Genomic DNA, 24,768 nt, shown 5'->3' with positions numbered 1-24,768 from the left:
CAATAAGACATTCCTAGATTACAAGACCTATTACTCAACTAAGCATCCATTGTGTGCCTTATACAACCAAGCTATCCTATTGAACCATCATCATTTTCCCAAGTTGTAAAGTTAACTGAGTGGCAGCAGGCATTGCAAGAGGAGTTTACTGCACCAAGTCTAATGACACTTGGTATCTATGTCCAAGACTACATAATCGAAATGTGATTAAAAAAAAAAAAGGTGGGTGCACAAAGTAAAACAAAAAGCTGAAGGATTTGTTGAAGGTGAGATTGGTTGCAAAGAGGTTTCAATAAAAAGATGGTATAGATGATAAATTAATTGTTGAAGGTTATTAGATTTGATTTTAGTATAACCTTCTTCCTCATGTTAACTTTATTGATTGTAAATCTCTTTGTGGAAATTGAGTTAAGGTTTGTGGATCTAAAAAGGCACTTACCCACACTTACCCTTATTAGGATATGCTTGGTTATTTTAGGATTTGGTCGGTTTTTTTCTTTAAAATATATTTATTTGTTTCTAAAATTTTTAGTTTTACTTTATTGCAGATCATGATAATTGCAAGTTTCCATCTAGGAATTTGTATATAATTAATTTTTTATTTATTTGGTTCTAAATAGGCCTATCCATACCCAACCGTGACTCGACTAATCCACCCAACCCGGAGCCACCCAAACCGAAATCGTCCGATTCTAGGAGAAAGTTGGTCAGCAGCGGGTCTCAGAGTGCCATAACTGATGCCAGTGGGTTGAATGATAGGTCTCTTTCTCCAAAACCCGAGCCATCCTATTCGACTGGTTAAGCCCTTGAAAGAGGGCAAATCTACCTCGATTTGGCAACAACATAGTGGTTTTCGCACAGATTTAGTCAAGATCTTGTGGTTTTTGGTTAGATCTCGTCAGTTTTTCTCAAATCCGGCTATGATCTAGTGGGTTTTGTTCAAATACGGCTCAGATTCGATGGGTTTTGCATGAATTCGATGAAAATCTTATGGTTTTTTGCTAAGATCTAATGGGATCTACTCCATTCTGATAAAGATCCAGTGTTATTTTGCTTAGATCTAGTGGGTTTTGCTCAAATCAAGCAAAGATCCAACAAAAAAATGCAGATCATCGTCGATTGGAACTTCTGACAGCATCATGGTCTGCTTCGACCGACCCAACCGCCGACCAACCGAGTTCGATCCGACTTGACCTGTGAATTTTCTCGGTCAGCAGCAAGTCTTCTTGCTAGCAACCCAATGTCATCGAGTTGGTTGAGGATTGGGCACAAAACTCAACCGGAGTCGACCCGTGAACACCCCTAGTTCTAAATGTGATAAGATATGAATGTCTTAGTTTGTCCATTAACCATTTGTTTGTTTAGAAATAAAATGTTTTTTGAAAAATGTTTTTCCATTTTTATATGTTTGTTTATAGGTAAAATACAGTCAACACTTGTAAAATTGGGTGTCTATATTCACCCTTTTTATTTTTATTTAAACCTAATAAATAAAATTTATATTAATTTTTAATCTTTTTCACTTTTTCATTGTTCCAACCAAATACACATGAAGCAAAAGAACATATTTTTTATGCTTCTGATATTTTTCATTCTCCCACTTTTTGTAGTTATTTTAACCAAATTAGTTAGTTTCTTCTAACCAAATTAGTTTTTATTTTTTATTTTTATTGTTAGACACATGTCAAATGGAGTATAAGCGAGTCCACAGAGATGGATCCAGAGTCGAAACCCAATAGACAAGTTCTTTTTTTGTTTTTTTTGACGAGCAAAAAATGGGTAGGGAGGTGACCAACAAGGTGATCCTACTTAGGTGTGACTATAGTGACACCCTACTCGCTAGGTCCAAGGTCCAGTTTGGGTGCAGGGGACCATGGTGAGCCATAGATTCCTAGCCCCACGAGGGACACCAGTGAACCTTGAGCTATTGAGGGAGGTAACCCAAGTGAGTCTACATTCAGTGTGCGTTTGGGAAGTGCGTTTGCGTTTCCCAAACGCACGTTTTGCGTTTTCTGTTTTTTTTTTTTTTTTTGTATGCGTTTGAGAGACCAACACGGCTACTGTTCATACACTGTTCATGAACAGTAGCCACAAAGTTTGACCTTTTTCACCTTTTCAGCACATATTTTACTATTTACGGATCCACAAATTTCACTTTTTAGTAATTTTTTCATTAGAAATGGGTCCCACGGTACTATTCACATATTTAAAAATTATTTTGCTATAGTGTTTTTCAGTTTTCAGTTTCAATTTTTAGTTTTCAGCTGTATCCAAACGGACTCTCAGATTCAAATCTTGGACCTCACACTCAGTGCATTTTGTGCATCACCCAAGACCACTAGACCACAACCTTGTGGTATAAACAAGTGTTTTGTGCAATAAAAACCCAAGATCACGCAGGAAAATAAAAAATTCATTCATATTACAACTTACAAGCACTTTTTTTTTTTTTTTTTTTTTTGTGAGAAAAACTGACAAGTCAAGTACCTTATATAGGATTTCTTTCTCAAAAACAAAAAAAAAAAAATACCGTATAGGATGTGATTTACCAATTTAGAATAGAAAAATAGACTATCTCATGATACAAGGGGTGATTGGTAATTTACATAAGGATAAAAAAAAAAAAAAAAAAAAGGTTAAAAGCAGTCTTGGACATGCTGTACTTTCGTTTTTTGTTTTTAATTTATAAAAATTTACTGTAAAACTGTTGTAACTTGTTAAACTCCAAAGAGAACCCTATAAATTCTCCACAACTCGACCCTACTCACATCCTCTCTCTCTTTCAAAGAAAAAAAAAAAAAAAAAAACATATCACAACAGAACGAGAAGCGAATTAAGGAGTGGAGTGTGTGTTTGTTGGTGAAGAAAAGTAAAGCATGAAGATTGTTCGCAGAGACCTAGTTCCTCACGGTCCTGGTAGCGTTAAGGTACCTACTTTACTTTCTACTTTACTTTACTTTAGGAAATAACAAACAAAATTAAGAATTTGTGTTTTTGAATTGTGAATTCAGATGGTACCAGTGGATGCCGATGATTTATGGTTTGTTTATAATCTCATATCCCCTGGAGATTCTGTCATGGCTGTCACTGTCAGGTAAATAATTTTATTTATTTATTTATTTATTTAAAGCCTGAAAACTTTTAGTTACAGTAATTTGTAATTAGTTTTTTGTTTACCAACCACAAATTAAATTCAAGCCAAAGAGCCTTTTAGCTCCATTGGGAAAAAGGGTCTTCTAGTTAAATTTAAACACACAGTTGCATTGAATTTAATTGTTCTTGGAAAAGATAACGTTGTGTATATTCCATTGGTCAACACAACGTAATCAGGTGTGAATTCAATTGGGGAATCTAATATATTGCACCCCCTAGGAACTGTTCGTAAAGTTTTTGGGTAATGCTTGTTAGGCTTTGGGAGCACACAATTTTAGAATTTGTTTGTTTCATTGGAAAATAGTTTCAATGCTTTGCGCTGTTAAAATATATGTTAGTCTCTAAATATATAAAATTTTGAAATAAAATTAGTCTCTAAATATATAAAAGTTTGAATTGAATTGGAGTTATTTAATTAATTTGGGGGTCTGGAGTAACTAGATTGTAATTGCTCTTCACTTGGAAGCATTTTCTTTTAATAAGTAAAAAAAAATAAAGAAATATATGGATATATAACTTGGTGTGGTTTTCAAAAGAAGCAAAATTAAGTCTTCAAGTGTAACAGGCAAAAAAAATTTAAAAAAAAGGAAAAAGTTCTAAGACTAGACACAACTACTCACTTAAAAAGTGATAAATGAAAAAAAAAAAGTGAATTGCATTTTTTTTTTTCTCTCCTGAATATGCCTTTTGCTCTTATGGAAAATAGGCTTGTTGATTGCTTGTATGAATAGGCTTTGATGGTTTGGGATATAGGTCATTTTTTCAGTGTTGCCTTTCTAATGAATTGCAATTCGATTGATATTGCTTGCTTTCGATAGCATGTTTTTTAATGATTATTTGGATTCTCTAATAGGAAAGTTCTTAGACAAGCGGCTACTGGAGGAAGAGATGCTGAACGTATGAAATTGAAGTTGGAAATAAAAGTTGAGGAGGTATGACAAGTTTAAGACGATTGGCTCTTTTTTTTTTATTTTTTATTTTTTATTTTTTTTTTATTTATAAATTTCTTAATTTTTATATAGTTTATTGCATTGGAGGATAAGTTTTAATGCTCTCTCTGCCACCCCCTCCGTGGGGGGCATGGGACTGTAGATAATTTGACATTTTGTTGACTATGCTTGGAATGGTCATTTAAAAGTTGGAATGGCACAACAAGATATAGAGATTTCTAGAGAGAGTTTAGGTACTGGTGTCAAGAAGAGAAATTGTTAAGGATGCCACACAAGTCATAATAGTCATAATATGCACAATCTTCCTTCAGTTCTTGCCATCTTTCAATTTCATAGTTTTACTTGTACTTCCTACAACAATTAGGGATTTGAACATTGACTAATAAATAGCATGTTATTGTTAAGATAAGGAGGAATATTGCTGAGGCTTTGTATTTAAGTCATGTTTTGATAGGGAATGTGACATAGTAAACTTTAAACCATCATAATCTATGTCTGATATTGGCACTACTGCAGTCATACTAGTTGGGAACTTGGGATGTAATGTAAAAAAGATTGTGTCATACACTACATTATCATGGATGGAAATTTTTTATAATTTGTGTCTTGATTTAATACTGTATCTAAATATGATGATAACAGACGGCTTATTTTGTTACAAAGAACTAATGAGTACAAAAACCCATGTACTTCTTGCTCACACTACCTCCCCTCCTTTCTCCCAAGATACACACAGATAGGAAAAGAAGTATTTAATTATATTAATGCAAAATTGTCTCATTAAGAGTCTTTTTTTCTTATTTTGAAAGCCAATGTGCTAAGCTTGTGTAATGTCTCATACATGATGTTTGCAACCCTAATTGGATATTTCATTTTTAATCATTTTTTGTTATACATGTATCTTTAGACACCAATGTTTGCCCACTTATAGATTAATTTGGTTCTTTGTGTGCATGGCACTTGATTTTCGACATTGAGATTGGAAGGCACAAATTATGATTATTTTATTTTCGAATTAGTAAATTGCTTGAGATGATTTTGGATAAAATGTTTTTCTTCCCCTCTCATATTCTTTCAGGTTGCAGATTATGACTCAGTAGGGTCTGTTTTGCGCATACGTGGGAAAAACGTTCTAGAGAATGAGCATGTAAAGGTAAATGCAATGCTAAATTGAAATAACTAATTATAAATTGATAATTCTCACTCTTGCTTTGTACTTATCAGTATTTCATTGCAGATTGGGGCATTCCATACTTTAGAACTTGAGCTGCATCGACCTTTTGTGTTACGAAAGGTGTGCTTTCTTGTTAATTCTTTTAAGTCTCTAAAATGTACAGTTGCTCCTTTTGTTGTCCAGATAATGTCTATACCATATGACATGCTATTGGTATCCATATCAAATTTGTTTTCAGCTTTTACAAGTAGACTTACATTCTGTTGATACAAATCATGCACACCTTTTTCGTTTCTACATGCAAAACTCATGTAAAGTTGATATTAATTTCAGCCATGCTTATGTTACTGTAATGTAGTTTTTATTGTAATAATACTCTATGGAAGAGGTACTGTTAACCTATGGACTGTAGGCATGCAGCTCTTGCAAGCTTGTGTTTAAGCATTATAAATGGTTTTGGTTCTTCTGTTTAGAAATCATAATTTATGATCAAAGTTATAAAATTATATGATTGACGTGATACAATGACAATAGATATTAGTTGTAGAACATTCAAGTTCTAGAACCTTTTATATATGAATTTCCCATTTGTTGTTCAACTTATATTCTACAGCATTGTTAACTGTTTTAGAGAGATTTCTAGGTAAAAGGACTATCTTCTTTCTAATTGCCATAGTTTGCAATATATGTATTGGCATATATGTTTTTGCTTGCAATTCATAGTTATTGACACTTAGATTGGTACATGACTTGCACACCCAAAGGGACTTGAACTTGTGACCTTACTTGATACCCATGTATGGATAAAGGATGGAGGTGCCATTAGACCAAAGGCTATTGACTACGAGCTCTATACTTGTATACTTTCTTTATGGTGTTTGTTTTTTGGGAGAAGGTGGTGGTAAGAAATTTATGCATAATACTCATCAAAAAAGAAAAAGAAAAAAGAAAAATGAAAAATGAAAAAGCAATTAAAACATAATGCCTGTAATGCAACTTGTCATTGATGTTAGAAGCTGATTCTTCATGTGTTGTAAGTCTTGGCATATCAAAATTTTGAAAAAATGATTATTATTATTTGGTGATGATGATTAAAAAAATGGTTACTTTTGACCATCTGATATCATGAGATTGTATTGCTTTCTTGTTAGAGTTCATAAAGAGTGTACAATTCCTTCCTCACAATTAGGAAATGGAAATTCATGATGTAATTCTTTCAAGAGTTTTCCTGCTGCTCCATAAGTAAATTCTTCCCAGTAGCTATATCTATTATTTGCCCTTGTAATTAGTTCAATTTATTATATGTGCAGCTGTGATTAAAAGCTGATATCTTCACGGATAATTCTTTGTTTAGTTTATTTTCTGTTCCATTTATTTCCTTTTTGAAATGCATGACATTGCCTCAAATCATTAATTTTATTGCCAATTAGAGCTCTACTTTTTTGTTTCTTAAATTAAGTGCTTGCTGTTGCTGATGTATTTTAGGATGTTTGGGACTCATTGGCATTAGATGCACTTCATCAGGCCTCTGGTATGTTATATCAATTTCTTATTTTTTAGATTTTTCTGGGCTGAGGGCATGCAAAGTTATTGTTTACATATCATAAGTTTTATCTCATGTTGATTTCTTTTGTTTTTGGGTTTACTATGGAATATGCACAAAAATCTTGAAACTGGTCAATTTAATAATTTTGGCACTCAACGCATTTTCTTCTCAACCAAGATCACTCTCCAAAACTCTTACCATCATTAGCTGTAAGCTTTGACGAGCGGCCAAGTGGCTCCTTTACTGCTCTGGCCTTTGCAGACAGTGATGGTGAGACCTTCCTTCTCAAGCATGCCCTATGAGGCCCAAATTGACCCAATTAACACAATTAACAACTTTGTATAAATATCTTTTTTGTTTTTTGATAAGTAAAGGAAATTTTATTCAAGAACTTAATAATGCGTCACCGAGTATATAGGAAGTATACAGCCGGGGACCAACATAATCAGATACATAAATTACAAGCATCCATCAAATCATAGACCGAAGAAATAGAATGACTTTCTATGATAGACATCCAATCCGATAGAGTTTTAAAGAAGAAAAGTTTTAAACCAGCTATAGTCCTTTCAGAATCTTTAAAACACTGGTTGTTTCTCTCTCGCCAAATGCACCACATCAAACAATGAGGGACAACCATCCAAATAACACCATTACGATGATGACCAAAATTTCCTTGCCAACAAGCAAGGAGCTCAACTACAGTCTTTGGCATCGCCTAGTGGATACCAAACAACGTGAACACCATAGACCACAATTCATAAACAATAGGACAATGTAGTAAAAGATAGTCTACTGATTCTCCATTACTTTTGCTCATATAACACCAATCTAGAATCAACACTAGAGCTGCAGTCCAAACAAAAAATGCAACTCTAGAGGGAACCTTTTGCTTCCAAATACTTCTCCAAGGGAAGGATTGAGTACATACACCCAGTAAACCCTGATAGTAACATTTACCTCAAAACCCTTGCTCTTAGTAGGTGTCCAACACATCTTATCCTCGCCAATACCTCTCAATGAGACTCCATATATAACATAGGCAAACCAGATTCAAGGTGTGGTTTGCATATTTCACCATAAATTTTATGTACTCCACATTTAAGGTGTGGTGTGTCATATTTAATCTTATATTCTATACACTCAACATTCAAGGGATGGTTTGCCATTTACGTCAAATCAAATCTGTGTAAAACAAGGAATGCAGAAGAATAGGAACATAGCGTAGGCAATCACAGCTAAATTTTCCTAAGCACTCAAACTCAGAGCATTAAGAGCAGATGCAAACTCTCTTATTCAATTCTGAACAAATTGCGTGTTTAAATAGGTTGCTTAACTGGTTTACTTAATGGGACTAGGGTACAAAATCAACAAGGAAAGAAATTAAACATAGTGTCCGTTTGGCATTGCTTAATTTTGCCAGCTTATTTTACTATTCAGCTTATTTTTGCTACTATTAATGGGTCCCACCGCATTTTTTGGTACTATGCATAGATTCCACTGTATTATTTTAATTAATTTTTACCTTTATTTACAGTACTTTTAGCAAAAAGTTTTCAGTTTCAGCAAAATAGGCGAATCCCTAACAGACCCATAATCTATTTTTTTAATTATTGATTAGTAAGTAATGTAATTTTAGTGAAATACTTATCAAAAAAAAAAAAAAAAGTAATGTAATTTTAAAAAAATCAAATATTCTTTATGTTCACGATGATGAACACAAAGTGTCAAATAAGTACAAAAGTCTCAAAAGGAAAATCAAAAAGAAACTTGAAACTTTAAAATAGAAGAACAATGCGTGAAACCCCAACCAATCAAAAACAGTATGAGCAAACAAAATTTTCAATTGATCCAAGGAGCTCTCCATGTCTTCAAAAGGACGTCTATTCCACTCCTTCCATATAAGCCACATCAAACAAGCTGGCACCATGTTCCAAGTATCCGAGCCATGTTTACCTAATCAATTTCTCCAGCTAAATAACGAAGAAGCATCATTCCCCGGCATAACCCAATGAATCTCAAATTTGTAAATACATCTCCCCACAAAGCATTAGCAGCGTTGCAATGGATTAAAAGGTGATCCACCGATTCCCCAATACCTTGGCACATACAATGCCGATTAACCAAATGACATGCCCCTCTTTGTGAGATTTTCCAAAGTAATAATCTTTTCCAATGCTGCTGTCCACAATAAGAATGGCACACTCTTGGGAACCTTACTAGGCCAAATGCCTTTCCAAGGGAAAAGGGTTGTAGTGGCACCCCGCAGCTACCTGTGAAAGACTGGGTATCAAAAATGCCATTCCCCTTAAGGAAACCAAGAATGAAAGAACCAAAGAAAATAAGACTCAAGAGTTGCTGTGATTGCCAATCCCAGAAAATCTGCAAGTTATCAGCATCTTTGACTCTTAAAATTATAAAAGAAAAAGGAAAAAAAAGAGAGAAGAGACTAGTAGCATATGAGCTTTACGAAAAGATAAGAGCTCAATTGCAAGACTAGGAAAATTCCAATTCAAAAGCACCCCAAATTTCACAGATCTGATTTTCTGTTCCTATTCTTTAAAATGCTTTGCAACGTGATGAGCATGTAGAGTTTAAGGTTAAATACGATAGAAATTGCAAAATTTTTAACTACATTGGAATTAATCACATAGCTTATGGAGTTGATTGATCAAATTTAAATTTTAGGGGGACATTGCAAATGGCCTTATAAGTGCAATTTATACTTTTTATTTGGTTGTAACTTCAATAATTTTTAAGATATTTATACACATGATCAATGCATGAAACATACTTGGTAAGGAGGATAGTATATGTTGATTCAAGAATCTTGGTTTATTACACATCTTTTTAACTTGGGCTCCTTTATCTAACAATGTAAATAGAAGTGTTTCATGAGGGAGAAAACTTTGTTGATGTTATATTGCACAAAAATTCATATGCAATGGCAGATTGAAGTGGTCCGGCTGGGTTAGGTGGTGTCTAGGGTACCACCTCTCAGCCATGCAATGCTTTTCAGGATTGATGCCCACACCACCTCTCAGCCATGCAATGCTTTTCAGGATTGATGCTTAATGGATGGAATTGGATTTCAGTTCATGTATTGATTATTTATTAAATTCATCAACATGTGAAATTGTGATCACATCCAAGATATCCCTCTTTTGATGCCTCTCTGGTGGGACTTCCATTGGATAATGGCCATTTATTGTAATAATGGTGTTCTCTCTGTACTTTTCAGACCCTTCTGCAAGTGCTGATTTAGCTGTGGTTTTAATGCAAGAAGGATTAGCACATGTCTTACTTGTTGGTAAAAGGTATGCATGATTTCATTAGGGATATGGTTCATTTGTAAGTCCTCATTATATGCGATTAGATGATGGTTGTCTTTGAATGTTTTGACATTTGTAATCCATACACACACCATTTTGCAAGTAGGCACTTTTTAATCCCAAGAGATTAGGGCTAAATGGTTATTCAGCTTGGAGTTCAAGTGCTTCATGAATTGTTCTTTATTTTATTTTATTTTTTTGAGTTTGAATCCAGTTGTGGGGATATTTCATGTAGTTTATCAATACATGTGAGATGGGGGATTCCATTTGCCTTAGGATTTGTTAGGTGCTTCGAAGTACTTGCATGTCCTAAGGAACTAAAAGAAAGGCACTTCTCTTGTTCTAATCATTTTGTAGAATTGATTTATGGTGCTTATTTGTAGTAAACATAAGACATCTTTTTATCACAGTTTTCATTTTTTCATATATGTAATAAATATATAAGTAATAGATTAAGTAGTAAATTTGATAATTCAATGGTTACAATGGGGGAGGAGGGATTTTAACCCTGGATGTCTTTTTTGGAAACCCTAGGAAGTGCCAGTTGAGTTACAAGATTCTTGACAGGTTTTAATTTTAAGTTATTAGGTTTTTTTCCTAGCTCAAATGGAACTTTTTCCATTAAGAGTGGAATGACTGGCATGGTCTTGGGCTTTATACTAAAGAAAAAGGAATAGTACTTATTTCCAGCAGTAGGTTTATACTGGCAAGAAGGATGGTCATAGCAATTTTGTAAGGGAGAGGTGTGATGCAAGAGCACAATGAGATATTTATTCCAATTTAGTAATCAATTGTATTTTTGGTCAATTTTGTTTTATTTTAGGTTTTAGTATTTGATTAGGTTTATGAATATTTTTATTTAAGTTATGGTTATTTTTGTAATAAGGCAATTAATTTTACCTATTCCAATTAGAAATAGGGTTTAGTATTCCTATGTGAAGTGTCGGCACTACCTTGACATACTTGGGGGAATCTGAATTGGTTCAGGCAGGTCATATGTTTAATGTAGAAGCAATTGCAGACATTTTGGGATGTAAGTGTTGGCACCACCCTTAGGATCCAATTTTTTTTGATGATGTGGGTCCTCACCAAAGCAGGGCCCTTTGGACCCACCTTGGGGAGTAAAACCCTTGGGATCCACTTTTAAAGAGAGGTTGTGTGGATTTCAGTTTTAGAGAAAATGGAGACATTTGGATGCTTGGAAACGAATGTATCTCTCTATGGGCAATAGAGTGACCTAACTAAGAGCGTATTATTCAACCTACCTACTTACTACCTATCTTAATTTTCCATCCCTATGGTTGTTGTTTGTCAAAGAATTTACAATTTAGAAAGGGATTTCTTGTGTGGCAAAATTAGAGATGAGTTTAAGTTTCATCTGGTAAATCGAAGAATAGTTTGTAAACCACTTCAATGTGTCGGTTTAGGAATCTTTAATTTACTCTTGTTTAATCAGACTTTGTTGGGGAAATGATTTTGGAGGTACGCATTTGAGAAAAAAGGCTTTATTGAGGAGTTTGGTGGACCATAAATATGGTGCCATGTCAGGGGTTGGTGTTCATGTGGTAAATTACGATTGTTGATCTTATTATGAGAGGCATCACATTAGTGGATAGTTGTTGCATGCGTGGAGGGGATGGAGAGATTGGATCATTTGTTACTTCATTGTGCAGTGCCCTATGATCTGTGGTATTATGTTTTCTCTATGACTGGGGTCCTTGGGTAATGCCTAAGAGGGTAGTTGAAGTACTTGGTGGATGGAAGAACTGCTGTGGTATACCAAGAAGGTCTATTTGGAAAATGATCCTCCTGTGCTTAATGTGCCCAATTTGGAGAGGAATGCTTGGAATTTTGAGGGTTGTAAGAAATCTGTTCATGATCTGAAGCTTTTATTCCTCAACACTCTGTTTGAGTGGATAAACGCTTGTGGGTTGTTTTCTTTTACTTCTTTGCCTGATTTGATTGATTGATGTACTTCTACCATTTAATTTGTTGTCCTTTCAAGCCCCCCCCCCCCCCCCCCCCCCCCCGGGCCCCCTTTTTTAAATGAAATTTTACTTTTTATTGATTTCATTTCTTTAGATTGTAATTATTGAACATTGTACTTTTTTAGGTTATACGTCCTGTGTAAAAGGGGTATTCCTCTTACAAAAAAAATTGCATATCAATTATAAATAAAATGATGTTGCATGACATTCTGTTCATTCCATTATTTAGTGCTATTTTTTTGATGGTATCTTTACAATTATAACTAACTTATGTTGTGTGAATAATATTTAACAGTGTCACAATTACTCGTTCACGGATAGAAACTTCAATTCCTCGGAAACATGGACCTGCTATTGCTGGTTATGAGTCGGTATGGTTATTAAGTTATAGGAAATTATTATCTCTTATTTCAAGGCCTTTATCTCGAATATTTCACTTCAGCTATCTGACTGAGAATCTTTCTGTCTTGCAGACTCTGAATAAGTTCTTTGAGAATGTGTTACAGGTTAGTCCAATTTCTGTTGCGACACTTTTAGTGCCATTTCTGAATGTGTTTTCCAATTATAAATCTTAATGGAGTGTTCAACAACTTCTAGTAAGTTTAATCAATATATGGGTGTTTTATCAATATGTTTTAGGCTTTCTTGAAGCATGTTGATTTTGATGTTGTCCGCTGTGCTGTGATTGCAAGTCCTGGTTTCACAAAGGTCTGGTGTAGGTCTTATGATCTTTCCTTCTAAGTATAAACGACATATGTTTGGAGTATATAGGTTTACAATTTTTTCCCCTGATTGGTGCCTCCAAATATGTTTCAGGATCAGTTTCATCGTCACTTATTGTTGGAGGCAGAAAGAAGACAGCTGAGACCTATTATCGAGAACAAGTCACGGATAGTTCTTGTGCATACAACATCAGGATACAAGTATGGTTGCTATATTTTTTGTTTCTGGTGCTAAGAGTTTTTAGAGTAGTAAAGGAGATAATCTGTGATAGTTAACTAACAGTAAGCTAATAGGCATCCAAAAAATATTGATTTGCACACACATGTGGCTGTAGCTGTGGATGAAAGTCCCTTAATTGTTTGTTTTGTCAATGTCTGTATCTCTGAGTAAAACTCAAATATCCCTTTCACATTGTGCTCTGTATAAGGAATAACCTTGAGGTCAAGTTGTAAGACAGCTAGGCTTCTTGCATTGTAGATCTTTTCAGTTTTATTCTTGTCTTTGTGTTGCTTTAGCCTATACATTATAACATTGTAGGAATGGTTTTAACTCTTTAACTGCATCTAGATAGACCCTTTAGCCCTCCATTTTCTCTTAGTTTTTTTTATCATCATTTGAACCTTTTACTCTTCATGATTGCATTTTCTCTCAGTTTATCTGCTATTGGTGTTACTTCTGACATCTCAGAATGCATTCACTAGTAAACTTGTTCCTTTTTTCCCCTCCTTCCCCGATTTCATTCGTCCATCTAAACATTGCAACTTTATCTGTGCTCCTTTTTCCAATTTGTTGTTTGTGGAATGTGTAAAAATTATCAGGATTTCATACATCCTTATGGTTCCATATCCTCGTTTGAGAGTAGAACTGTGTTAGTTATAATCAATAAGGAGTTTATAGCCAACTGAATGTATCAAGTTTGGAAACTAAATATTTTGGGCTATAAAATTTTATCAAATTTCAATATTATCTGATTTGGGTAATTGATGTGTCACTATGCATTGTGCCGTTTATTTAACAATTTTCTTGGGCAACTGAGGTAACTAGTGAGTGATATTATACATCTGTCTTCATGTGTCTACAGTAAAAGGCTAGATCTATAGAGGAAAAGTTAGAACAATCAGGTTACATGCTAGAGAAAGAGAATACTAGTGAACTTAGTTGAAAAATACCATGACAAAATGTTACTTATCTAGAAAAACAAAAAGTATGTAAAGATTACATCTTTTCTATTATGTTCTGTCAATTTTTATACCTGTATATTATCCGTTGTTTTGCACTATTTTAACATTGTTATGTAGCATTGTTATACCTGTCTCCATATGTCTACAGTAAAGGTTGGATCTATAGAGGAAAAGGTAGAGCAATCATGTTACATGCTAGAGAAAGGGATACTAGTTGAAAAATACTATGACAAAATGTTAATTATCTAGAAAAAAAAAATTATGTAAAGATTACGTCTTTTCTATTATGTTTTGTCAATTTTGCTACCTGTAAATTCTCCGCTGTTTTGCATTATTTTAAATTTTTAACGTTATGTAGCTAGTACTTCCTGTGGTTTATGTCTTTCCTGGAAATTAACATCCCGAGTTGATATTATTTCTTGCAAGAATGAATTTTATTATCATTGAATTTTTATTCAAACACAGATGTCACCTAATTTAAAAACGTTCTTGTGCAGGCATAGTTTGAGAGAGGTTTTGGATGCCCCTAATGTGATGAATATGATAAAAGATACTAAAGCAGCACAAGAGGTATCATGGAAAGCCCAAATTGGATAACATTTTTCACTTGGACCTGTACATGGAAAAGTTGTTATTTTTGGTCTTAGGATTTGCTTTATTTCTAGTCTTATGTTTGTTTTAACATACTTTCTGTTTTTGGTTGTTTGACCGGGCAATAACAGCTTTGATTCTCTTCACTTTTCTTCAGATTCGAGCTCTCAAGGATTTTTTCGACATGCTTTCAAATGTGAGGTTCTATATTTGAGATGTTATCGTTCTTAAGATTGGACAGTTTGTTTTATGTCTTTTTATGATTTAGATGCCTAGTCACACACTACAGATAATTAGTTTATTACTGACCAAATTTAGCTTAACGCATGGTTGCTTGGGTTAAGACCACAATATGTAGGTTGAGCATGTTTGTGGGGTCTGCAATCTGATTGATGGTCATGGTATCCTGCAACTGATAGTCATCACCTAAGATAAAGTCATTGCAAGATTTTTGTTGCATGATAGCTTTAAAACCTGAAGATTATGGGGCTATCTTTCTATGATGGCTGTGAAAATAAAGTAAAAGAGGACTGGGACAGATTGCTAATGAATGCCTAGATAGTAGAATGAAGAGTGGAATTCTAGGTGTGATTGTCAAGTTGGATATTGAGAAGGCTTATGATCATGTGAATTGGGATGCTTTGTTTTATCTCATGGAGACGATGGGTTTTGGAGAGAAGTGGAGGAGGTGGATGAAGTTTTGTGTTTCTACAGTCCGTTTTTCAGTTCTTGTTAATGGCTCTCCAGTGGGATTTTTTGGTAGTATTCTGGGTCTTCACCAAGGGACTCCTTGTCTCCTCTTCTTTTCCTGTTGGTAATGGAAGTTTTGAGCAGGTTGTTGAAAAGAACAGAAGAGGGTGGCTTTATTAAGGGCTTTCAAGCAAATTCGCATTCACAAGGAGGTTTGTGTATTTCTCATCTTCTTTTTGTTGATGACACTATCCTTTTTTGTGATGCAACCAGGGAACAACTCTTATATATTTGGATGGTGATGATTTTCTTTGAGGCTATCACAGGCTTGAAAGTTAATATTGGTAAGAGTGAGATTGTTCTAGTGGGGGTGGTAGGGAGTTTGACTACTGTAGCTAGTGTCTTAGGTTTCAATGTTGGTAGGTTTGCCCATGACGTACTTGGGTATACCTTTTGGAGCTCATTTTAAGGATCCATCAATTTGGAATCCTATTATAGGAAAAATGGAGAAGAAGCTTTCTGGTTGAAAATCTTTATATTTGTCAAAAGGGGCAAGATTAACTTTATTGAAAAGTACCCTTTCAAGCCTTCCCACCTATTTCTTATCCTTGTTTTCTATCCCTTAAGCTGTGGCCAATAGATTAGAAAGGATCTAGAGAAATTTTTTGTGGGGAAGTTCTGAGGAAGCTTTCAAATATCCGCTTGTTGCCTGGAATAAGGTGTGCTAGCTAGTGGAGAATGGAGGTTTGGGGATTCGAAAGATTGGTTTGTTTAATCAAGCCTCTGCTTGGAAAATGGTTATGGCGGTTTGGAAGTGAAACCAATTATTTATGGCATCAAGTTATAACTACCAAGTATGGAGTGTCTAGTGGAGGTTGGTGCACTAGAGTTAGTAGAGGTGCTCAGGGATGTGGAATGTGGAGGAATATTAGGAAAGGTGTTGAGAGTTTCTTTGGTCATGTATTGTATGTGGTGGGAGAGGGTCTTTGTATTCGATTCTAGTATGATCTATGGTGTGGGCATATTCCCTTAAAGGTTCTTTACGCTAATCTTTTCTCTCGTGCTATGGGAAAAGAAGCTTCAATTTCTGAGTTGATTACTATTTCATCAAATGGTGGTAGTAGAAGTTGGAATATTCAATTCCACAGGGCTCCTGATGATTGGGAAGAGGAGAGAGTGTTTGCTTTTTACGAGCATGTTTATTCCAAAATGCCTAGGGGTGAGGGGATTGATAGTTTGATTTGGAAGTTAACCCCGAATGGTGTTTTTGATGTGCGTTCTTTCTATAATTCCTTATCTACTCCTCCTACCTTTCCTTTCCATTGGAAGTGTATTTGGAGTATTAAGGTACCTAGTAGAGTGTCTTTCTTTTTATGGACCGCAACTCGGGATAGTATTCTTACTATTGATAACCTTGTAAAAAGGAACTTGTCTTTGGTTAATTGGCGTTGCTTGTGCCGTTGCAATGAAGAAACAGTGGATTATCTTTTAATTCATTGTAAGTTCGCACAGGTCTTATGGAGTGAAGTGTTTTTGATGTTTGGTTTGCAGTGGGTGATGCCAAGGACGGTTGTTTCTTTTCTTTTTGCGTGGGGGAATTTTTTGGGGTTACACTATTCTTCGGTCTGGAATATGGTGCCAGCCTGTTTGATGTGGTTGATTTGGAAGGAACTTAATACTTACATTTTTGAGGATGTTGAGAAATCTGCTGATTTTTTGAAGTCTTTGTTAGTTGGGACTTTGTTTGGGTGGTCTCGTATTTGGGGTTTCACACAATGTATTTCCGTTTTTGATTTCGTGCAATCGATTTTTGTTTATGTTTGATTTGTTTGTATTTGTGCCTAGTACTCTGTTCATCATCGTGAACATGTACTTTTTTTTAATGAAAATATCTATTACCTATAAAAAAAGAAAAAAAAGAAAAGAAAAGAGGACTGGGACAGAGAAACAATGGGTTTAGGTGGATAAGTGATGCAACCATGGAACTAAGTTTTAGATGCTCAATAGGGAAGCATTGACCCATAAGCGCCTTTCTTATTGACTTGCTTCATATATATGTACATTTATCCTAAGTGACTTGCAGCTATCTTCTTAAACATGATCCAGCTACTTACTATTTGATACTTTGTACCTAATTCATATAAAAAATCTTTGATTACATCGTAATAGCAAAACAAATAAAAATAATTCTTATAAATAGTAGACTCTCTTTATAAAGTCCTAAAGATAGGCCATTAGAAACAACTAAGGGTCTGTTTGTTTTAGCTTAAAATGTGTGTCCTGAGTGGCCTCGGTATTGCTTGGGTATTGAAATTAGCTTTGACATGCTTGGACAAGTCTATAAAAGCTGCTTCTGTCCTCCGTCATCTAGTAACCCATGTCTTATATGGATTAGTTGATTTGCTCTGCAAAAGCTTTTTTCAAAATCTTGGATTTTGGAACGGTGATATAGGAAAGGAAGTAAATACTAGTCAGGTGCTTTGTCACAAGATCTTATGGAGCTCTTTCCCCTGGTCTATTGGTTCGTGCCAAAGAATTGAAGAAACAACTGGTTGCTTGATAACTCATTTTATGGTTTCCTGTCTTTCCCGTCTTTCCCCTACTGTTTGTACTCCTCTTTTTTCAAGTGGCTTGGGGATAAGGAAAGTAAGACTTTTTAATTAAGCTTTGCTTGGGAAGTGGCTATGGAGATTTGGGCTTGAAATGGATGCCCTTTGGAGGCAAGTGATAGAGGTCAAATATGGATGTAGATGGGGTGGCTAGTGCTTCAGCCCAGTTTCTGCTCCTTATGGTGTTGGTTTGTGGAAAAATATTAGTTGGGGATGACTTGCTTTTTCTCATTGTATTCTATATGATATTGGTGATGGGTTGAGGGTAAAGTTTTGGCAAGACCGTTGTTGTGGGTAGACACCTCTTGTTGTTAGCTATCCTGAATTGTTTAGATTTTGCAGAGATAGGGAGGCAAGTGTGGCTAAGCTTATGAAGTTCACTAATGGGGTCCTTTTTTGGGATGTAAGTTTCTTTAGGGGTTTTCACGTTCGGGAATTAGAGGCTATGTCGAGCTTCATGGATACCATATATGGCTCTTCAGAAAGGGGGTTGGGGGAGGATAAGATGAATCGGAAACTAGATAAAAAAATAAGGGGTTCATGGTTAATGATTATTATAGTCTTCTAGTGGGCTCTCATGATTATTGTTTTTCCTAGAAAAGCATGTGGAAGCAGAAGATCCCTTCTTGAGTGACTTTCTTTGTTTGGGCTGTTGTTTTAGGAAAATGCTTGACAATTGACAATTTAAGAAAAAAGAATTGGATATTGGATTGGTGTTATATGTGCAAGTGTAATGATGAATTGGTTGACCATCTTTTCCTTTATTGTTCGGTTGCTATGGATTTGTGGTCTATGGTTTTGGATTTATTTGGAGTAAGTTGGGTTATGCCACAATCAGTTGTGGGGCTCCTAGCATGCTGGCAAGGCTGGTTTGGTCGTCATCGAAATGGGCATATATGGATAATTATTCCGCATTGTTTAACGTGTGTCTTTGGAAGGAAAAAAATAGTAGGTGTTTTGAAAATAATGAGAGATCCATACTAGACCTCAAGCTATTTTTCTTTAGAACTTTATTGGATTGGTTGTCTGCTTTACAAAACCAATCATTCTCTTCTCTTCTTGCTTTTCTTGATTCTTGTAATTTTTGTACTTGATTTGTTGACCCTAATACACTCCCCGTGTACTAGGGTGTCCCTTTTTTTGATATCAATAAAACTTTTTACTTATCAAAAAATGAGTCACCAAACCCATGTGATGATATTTTTGTTTGGAGGTTCTCGTGTGAGGAGTTGACTGTTGTGCCCATGTGCTTTTCTGGTGACTTTCAAGGTGATTTTGTTTTGTAAAGTTTCAGTAATTTAGTAGAAAAGAACTATTATTTTAGCTGGTTTTGTGGGTGTTCTTGACTTATATTGGTTCTTGTCGTAGGAAGTCTGTAGTTTTTGTGTATAAATCCTTTTTGGGTTGTTTATTATAATTCATTCATGTTGAATGCTATCCTCTGAAAGTCATTGTTGGGCTAGATCTCTGTTTGCTCCTACTATCAAGTTTCCCCTGAAAATATCTAGGTTTTATTATTATTATAGTTTTTATTTTTAAGTACCATTACTTAACTATATATTTATCTACTTAAGCTATTTTGACTGTTTTAAGTAACTGAAGTTTAGAACTATGCAGGATCCTTCTCGTGCTTGCTATGGACCAAAGCACGTTGAGGTTGCCCATGAACGATTGGCTATCCAAACACTTCTCCTTACAGATGAACTTTTCAGGTTTGCATTATAAATTTTGGACTTCAGCAGGATATGCTAAAAGCCGTAGTATATTGGTATTTTGATTGGAAAATCTTCTTTTACTTGGATGTGTCACCCATGTTTGCTGCACTCAACCCAGTTATATTCTGCTGCATGTTCCATCCATTGATGCATATTACCTCTGGTGGTGTGAAGGTTATGTGTAGTATACATTCACAAATAAAAGAACACAGTGCAGTATTTTTCCTAACTGAAGTACACAAGCTGAGAAACATATTTTATTATTTTAAGTGTTCAAAACATGGTTTTTTGTTTCATGGTCATCTTAAATCCTAGGCTTGGTCTTTTAGGTAATTGTTTAATCCAAGTATCAGTCAATGCTGCACTCATATAAATTTTAAAGTCAATCTGCTGTATTATTATTATTTTTTGGTCTGAAGAAAGTAATGTCCTTTAAATTTCTATTTTTATTTTTCTCTGAAGTTGCTGACTGAGTATAAGAAACAACTATTTTTTTTTTTTTTTTTAATAATTATTTCCAATCATATGGATCTATTCTGTCGAATGCTGTTAGAAAGATACCATGAATTTTTATTATGAGGTGTAGATTGCGAACTTTATTTTAGCAAAGTACTCATCTCAGTTGGTTTAAAGAGGAGAATGCTCCAGTTGATAGGAAGTATACTTGGACAACTCCTGAAAAATTATATTGAAATTTCAAAAGATCAATAAATTCTACAAACGAGGTGGAATGAACACTGTCTAAGGCTGTCAGAATTCTACAAATTCTGTTGATTGCAATTGTCTTTAGTTGGTTGACAATTTTTGTCTATCAATCATAAAAAGGCTGAATGGTTAGAAAGACCATTTGAAGAAGAGGATTTGAGGCAATAATTCATATGGATGGTGATAAAGCTACAGGGCCAGATTGCTTTTCTATTGTGTTCTTCCACAATTGCTGAGCTGTTCTCAACTAAGATATCCAGGGAAAAAGCCTTGATGCTTTCATTCCTCATATTCCCGAGAAAGCAGGTTTTGTGGTTATTAACTATTTTAGGCATGTTAATCTTTCTTTGTGGGATTCGCTAAATTAGTGCAAAAGTGTTGACCAATAGATTGAAGATGGTTTTGGGAAGCTTTTATTCAAGGTTGACAGATTTTAGATTCTATTTTTATTGCCAAGGAATGTGTGGATAATAGATTAAAATTAATGAGGAAATTACTGGAATTAACAAAGATGAGTTGGAGCTTAAGTTCTTAATTGTATATGCTTTCCGCCTTTGTTTGGGGCTTTGAGCAGAATTACACGGTGTCAGAGGTATCAAAGCTCAATGGGTCTCCTGTTGACGTTTTGGGTTGATTGCTATGGATTGGATCCAAATTGGGCTGAGGTTGGTTTGGTTTGGTTTGGATACGGATATCCTCATTCTAGATGAAGGTCAGTAAAATGCGTAACCAAATAAGCTTAAGAGCCTGACCTTAGAATGGATAAGGTTGTGCTTATCCCAGAGATGGAGTACCCACAACGTGTAACCCTGGAAAGCACGAACATGGCATTTGGGTTGCCGTGCCCGTGTCTGACACAACAGGGACATGGGACACGTGTTGGACACAGCTGCACACGTGTCCCAGGCCATTTTTTTATTTTTTATGTTTTGAAAAATAATGGACACAGTGGGGATACAGTTGGCACACAGGCTGTACTCTTTATTTATTTATTTTTTTGATAGGTAATAGAACTTTTATTCAAAAATGCTGAGCATCATGTTCATGATGGTATTCTGATCAAGAAAAAATATAGCAGGTTCAAAAACTTAATCTAATAGAGTGTAAGAATTCAGAAATGGAAGTACAATTTGTAAAACACCAAACACGCGCCCACTGAAAACAGTGCTGAAAAGAAGAGCTTTTAAAAGATCTAAGGTTCACGCTGGCTGTACTTCTCTTGTGAGACACACCGATCTCGCTCAGGCCAAGCTTCTTAGATCTATTTCTCTTTTGCAATTTCTGCCTTTTGCCCTTTTTCCTTGTTTTGTCCATGTGTACTCAGGCCAGTAGATCTATTTCGCACTAGCACACATGTGAAGCATTTATCTCTACCTTCCCCACCACGTGAATAGCTTCTTTCCAAATTTGTCATTTATGAGTTAACTTTTTACCATTCTTTTTTCATTATTTAAGTAGATAGTAGATACATGTATATATATAGTGGCTAGGCCTTAATATGCTTACAAAAGAATTTTCAACAATTATTTAAAAAATAATAATATTTTTGTTATGAAACAAATTTTTGTAAGCTTTGAAAAAAAAAATATATATATATAATCAATTAATTAATTAATATACGTATCTTAGTTGTACCCGTGTCCTAATATTTCAAAAATTGCTAGATTCCCGTATCATACCCATACCCGTGCTTCGTAGGTGTAACCTACCAGGGGTGTTCCTTTTTCATCCACCCTAGCCACTAACAGATTCCACTAACTGTGCCAACCCCTATACTTGATGAGAACAATGGATAAAAAAAATGGTATGAAATTTCAGATGAGAAGTAAGGAAGGAACGTGCTCAAAGAATGAATGTATTGAAAGACTGAATCAGAGGTAATGCTCTGATACCATGTTAGAGAAGCATTTCATAAAAGTATTCAATAAGAAAGATTCAAAGAAATAGGAGGTTCTCCCTGCCCTCAGTCAATTCATTAGGTTTATTTAGAGAATTGGTTACAATATTTTTTGATAGGTAATATAACTTCATTGAAAAAAGAAATTGATACAGGGAACCATAGCCCAAAGGTAATGCACTATGGAGCCAGCAAAATTTGGAAAAAAAACTAAAGAGAGTACAACTATTTAAACAAATCAGCCAAAGAATTAAAATAAAAAACACCTGAAGCATTTGTCCACTCTAGCAACGTCTAGAGGAAAAGCTGACGTCATGTAGGATATTCCAATGGTGTCAGCTGGTCGGGACACCACATCACCTAAATATTCTAGACTCTTCTTGTAGGGTATGACCTGTACAGCACAAGGGTACGACCCATACAAGAACAATGTAAAAGACAATGTATTAAATTCTTCTCTCTTTAAAAGTTGGATTTTATAAAGAGGACCATAAAAAAAAGGGATGGAAGGAGTATATATAGAGTTATCTTAAAAAGATGGAGGAGCATCTAAACATAAACAAAAAAAAGGGATGGAGGGAGTATGTACGGAAGCATAGCATGTTGCAGTTAGTGGTTCTGAAATGTATTCATGTGAACTTGATTTAGAATCTGTTAATTACACATGCAATTTTGCAATTACAACTTCTAGTACATTGATACAGATCTCTCTCTCTCTCTCTCTCTTTGCCTATCTTGTCATTAGTTACTTGTCTCCTTCACTGGTTACTTAACACCATCTTTTTTTGCTTTCTTTACACATGCAATCTTGCTTACTGTTACAGATTGATCTCTCTTTCTTGACTTGTTTATTTTGGCATGCACTCTGAAAATTTCATATTGTAGCATTAAAAATTTGTGTAACTTTGTTGAGTTTCAATACTAATAGGCCAGGAGTGTCAATAACAAGAATTTCTGTGTGTAGGAATTCTGATGTAGCAACAAGGAAAAAATATGCCAATTTGGTTGATTCAGTGAAGGATTCAGGGGGCACTGTTCATATTTTTTCATCTTTGCATGTCTCAGGAGAACGTGAGTATTATTTTGTTATACCTTGATTTCTTTTGTGCTTAAAACCCATATAAATTGCAAAACGTGCTGAATTGGATTAGTGAAGAAATGTGGTTTTTTTTTTTTTCCCTCCCCCCCTTATTTTGGGAACTGTGGGGTTGGGTGGGGTTATGCAAATTTCTTCCCTATGATGGTTTATTTGAATATCATTCTGAACAGAACTGGCGACGATAACTGGCATTGCAGCAATCCTTCGCTTCCCACTGCCCGACCTTGAAGACATAGAGATGTGATTGGAACATTTTGTGGGTCAGAAATCCGCAATTTGTTCTCTCTCTGTCCAATGGCACCAACATGTTGTATATTACAATTTTTTTTTTCTTTTGGATTTTTGTCATGTAATACAACAATAAACTGCAATATGTGCTTGGAGGTTCGAGGATGTCTCTTCATGTGGGTAGATAGATTTGATTAATTATACATTTGAAATTGTATCATAGAACAAGCAATGCTCACTTGATTTCCCCTCTTCCAACCTTATTAAGATATTATTTGTACTGATACTGGCATTGCCTGTCTTATATGGTCTGTTAGAGACTGTTGTCAGTTGATGACCTCCTTATTGTAACATATTTCTTTTACTTCAGTGAATAAATATACTTTTTATAGTCCAAGCTGTGGTTGCATTGGTCATCTTAGTTTATCATCATTTTTTTTGTTGGTTGTGGAATTCTTGGTGTTATTCTCGAACTTGTATTTCTCTTTGAGAAACTGTAACCGGGAATACTATTATTTCTAATGATAATCTTTTTGGCACTAGAATTTCCTTAAAAATTAAGGGTTCTACAAAAGAACCTCATCCTCCTGGTCTCACTGCAAGTCAACTAATTTGTTGCAATAAATCTATTTTTTCACAACTCTTCTCACAATACGTGGTATCTTGTGATTGGTACTATATAAAAGTGGTATGTATATATTTCTTGGATTTGTTCATGTTAGGTTGAGGAAGTAAGTAGCTTTATTGGAGTTAATTCTATTGTAAAATTTTTTGTATTATCTCTTCTTTTCATGCAATCTGGTTCTGCTGTGAATCGAAAGTTATTGATTTTGGACAACTTCATAGGCAAAATAATGGAATTGCTAAATCTGGTTTTCGGAACTTGTGGCAATAATGTGGGTATTGAATTAGAATTGAAAGAATAGTGCCGGTTACATGACTTTTGTTAAGTAGTCACATGTCAATTTTAAAAGGGAAACTTAAGTTACTGTATCTAAGTTTTACTATTATTTAAATACTCTTTTTTATTCATTATTTACCCTGTTTTATTATTTATTTACTCTCTCTCTCTCTCTCTCTTCCTCCTACAAGCAACCATCACTTACAACCAAACTCCCAACCCAGCAACCACTGCCACTAACATCCCAGCAAGCCCACTGGCCACCATGAACCCACATCAACCACTA

The 24,768-nt window shown here is 34.9% G+C and overlaps 1 protein-coding gene across 2 annotated transcripts; it reads left to right on the top strand.

Moving 5' to 3' along the window:
* Positions 1-2,762: 2,762 nt before the first annotated feature.
* LOC115988400 (protein PELOTA 1-like) lies at positions 2,763-23,978 on the top strand. 2 transcript variants are annotated; one of them, XM_031111946.1, is made up of 16 exons: positions 2,763-2,927; positions 3,012-3,094; positions 4,007-4,085; positions 5,182-5,256; positions 5,341-5,397; positions 6,763-6,808; positions 10,065-10,140; positions 12,439-12,514; positions 12,617-12,649; positions 12,783-12,851; positions 12,960-13,066; positions 14,545-14,617; positions 14,796-14,834; positions 19,555-19,649; positions 23,219-23,325; positions 23,524-23,978. In XM_031111946.1, exons 1-16 carry the CDS (start codon positions 2,877-2,879, stop codon positions 23,595-23,597), a joined length of 1,140 nt encoding a protein of 379 aa, XP_030967806.1. In that variant the 5' UTR covers positions 2,763-2,876; the 3' UTR covers positions 23,598-23,978. The 2 variants fall into 2 exon arrangements, with proteins under 2 accessions (XP_030967806.1, XP_030967807.1); XM_031111947.1 differs by lacking the exon at positions 12,617-12,649.
* Positions 23,979-24,768: the final 790 nt, after the last annotated feature.

Source organism: Quercus lobata, chromosome 5, assembly GCF_001633185.2.
Source record: "Quercus lobata isolate SW786 chromosome 5, ValleyOak3.0 Primary Assembly, whole genome shotgun sequence".
NCBI lineage: Eukaryota > Viridiplantae > Streptophyta > Magnoliopsida > Fagales > Fagaceae > Quercus > Quercus lobata.
Note: the sequence above shows the minus strand (reverse complement) of the source record. Positions and strands in the feature narration are given on the sequence as shown.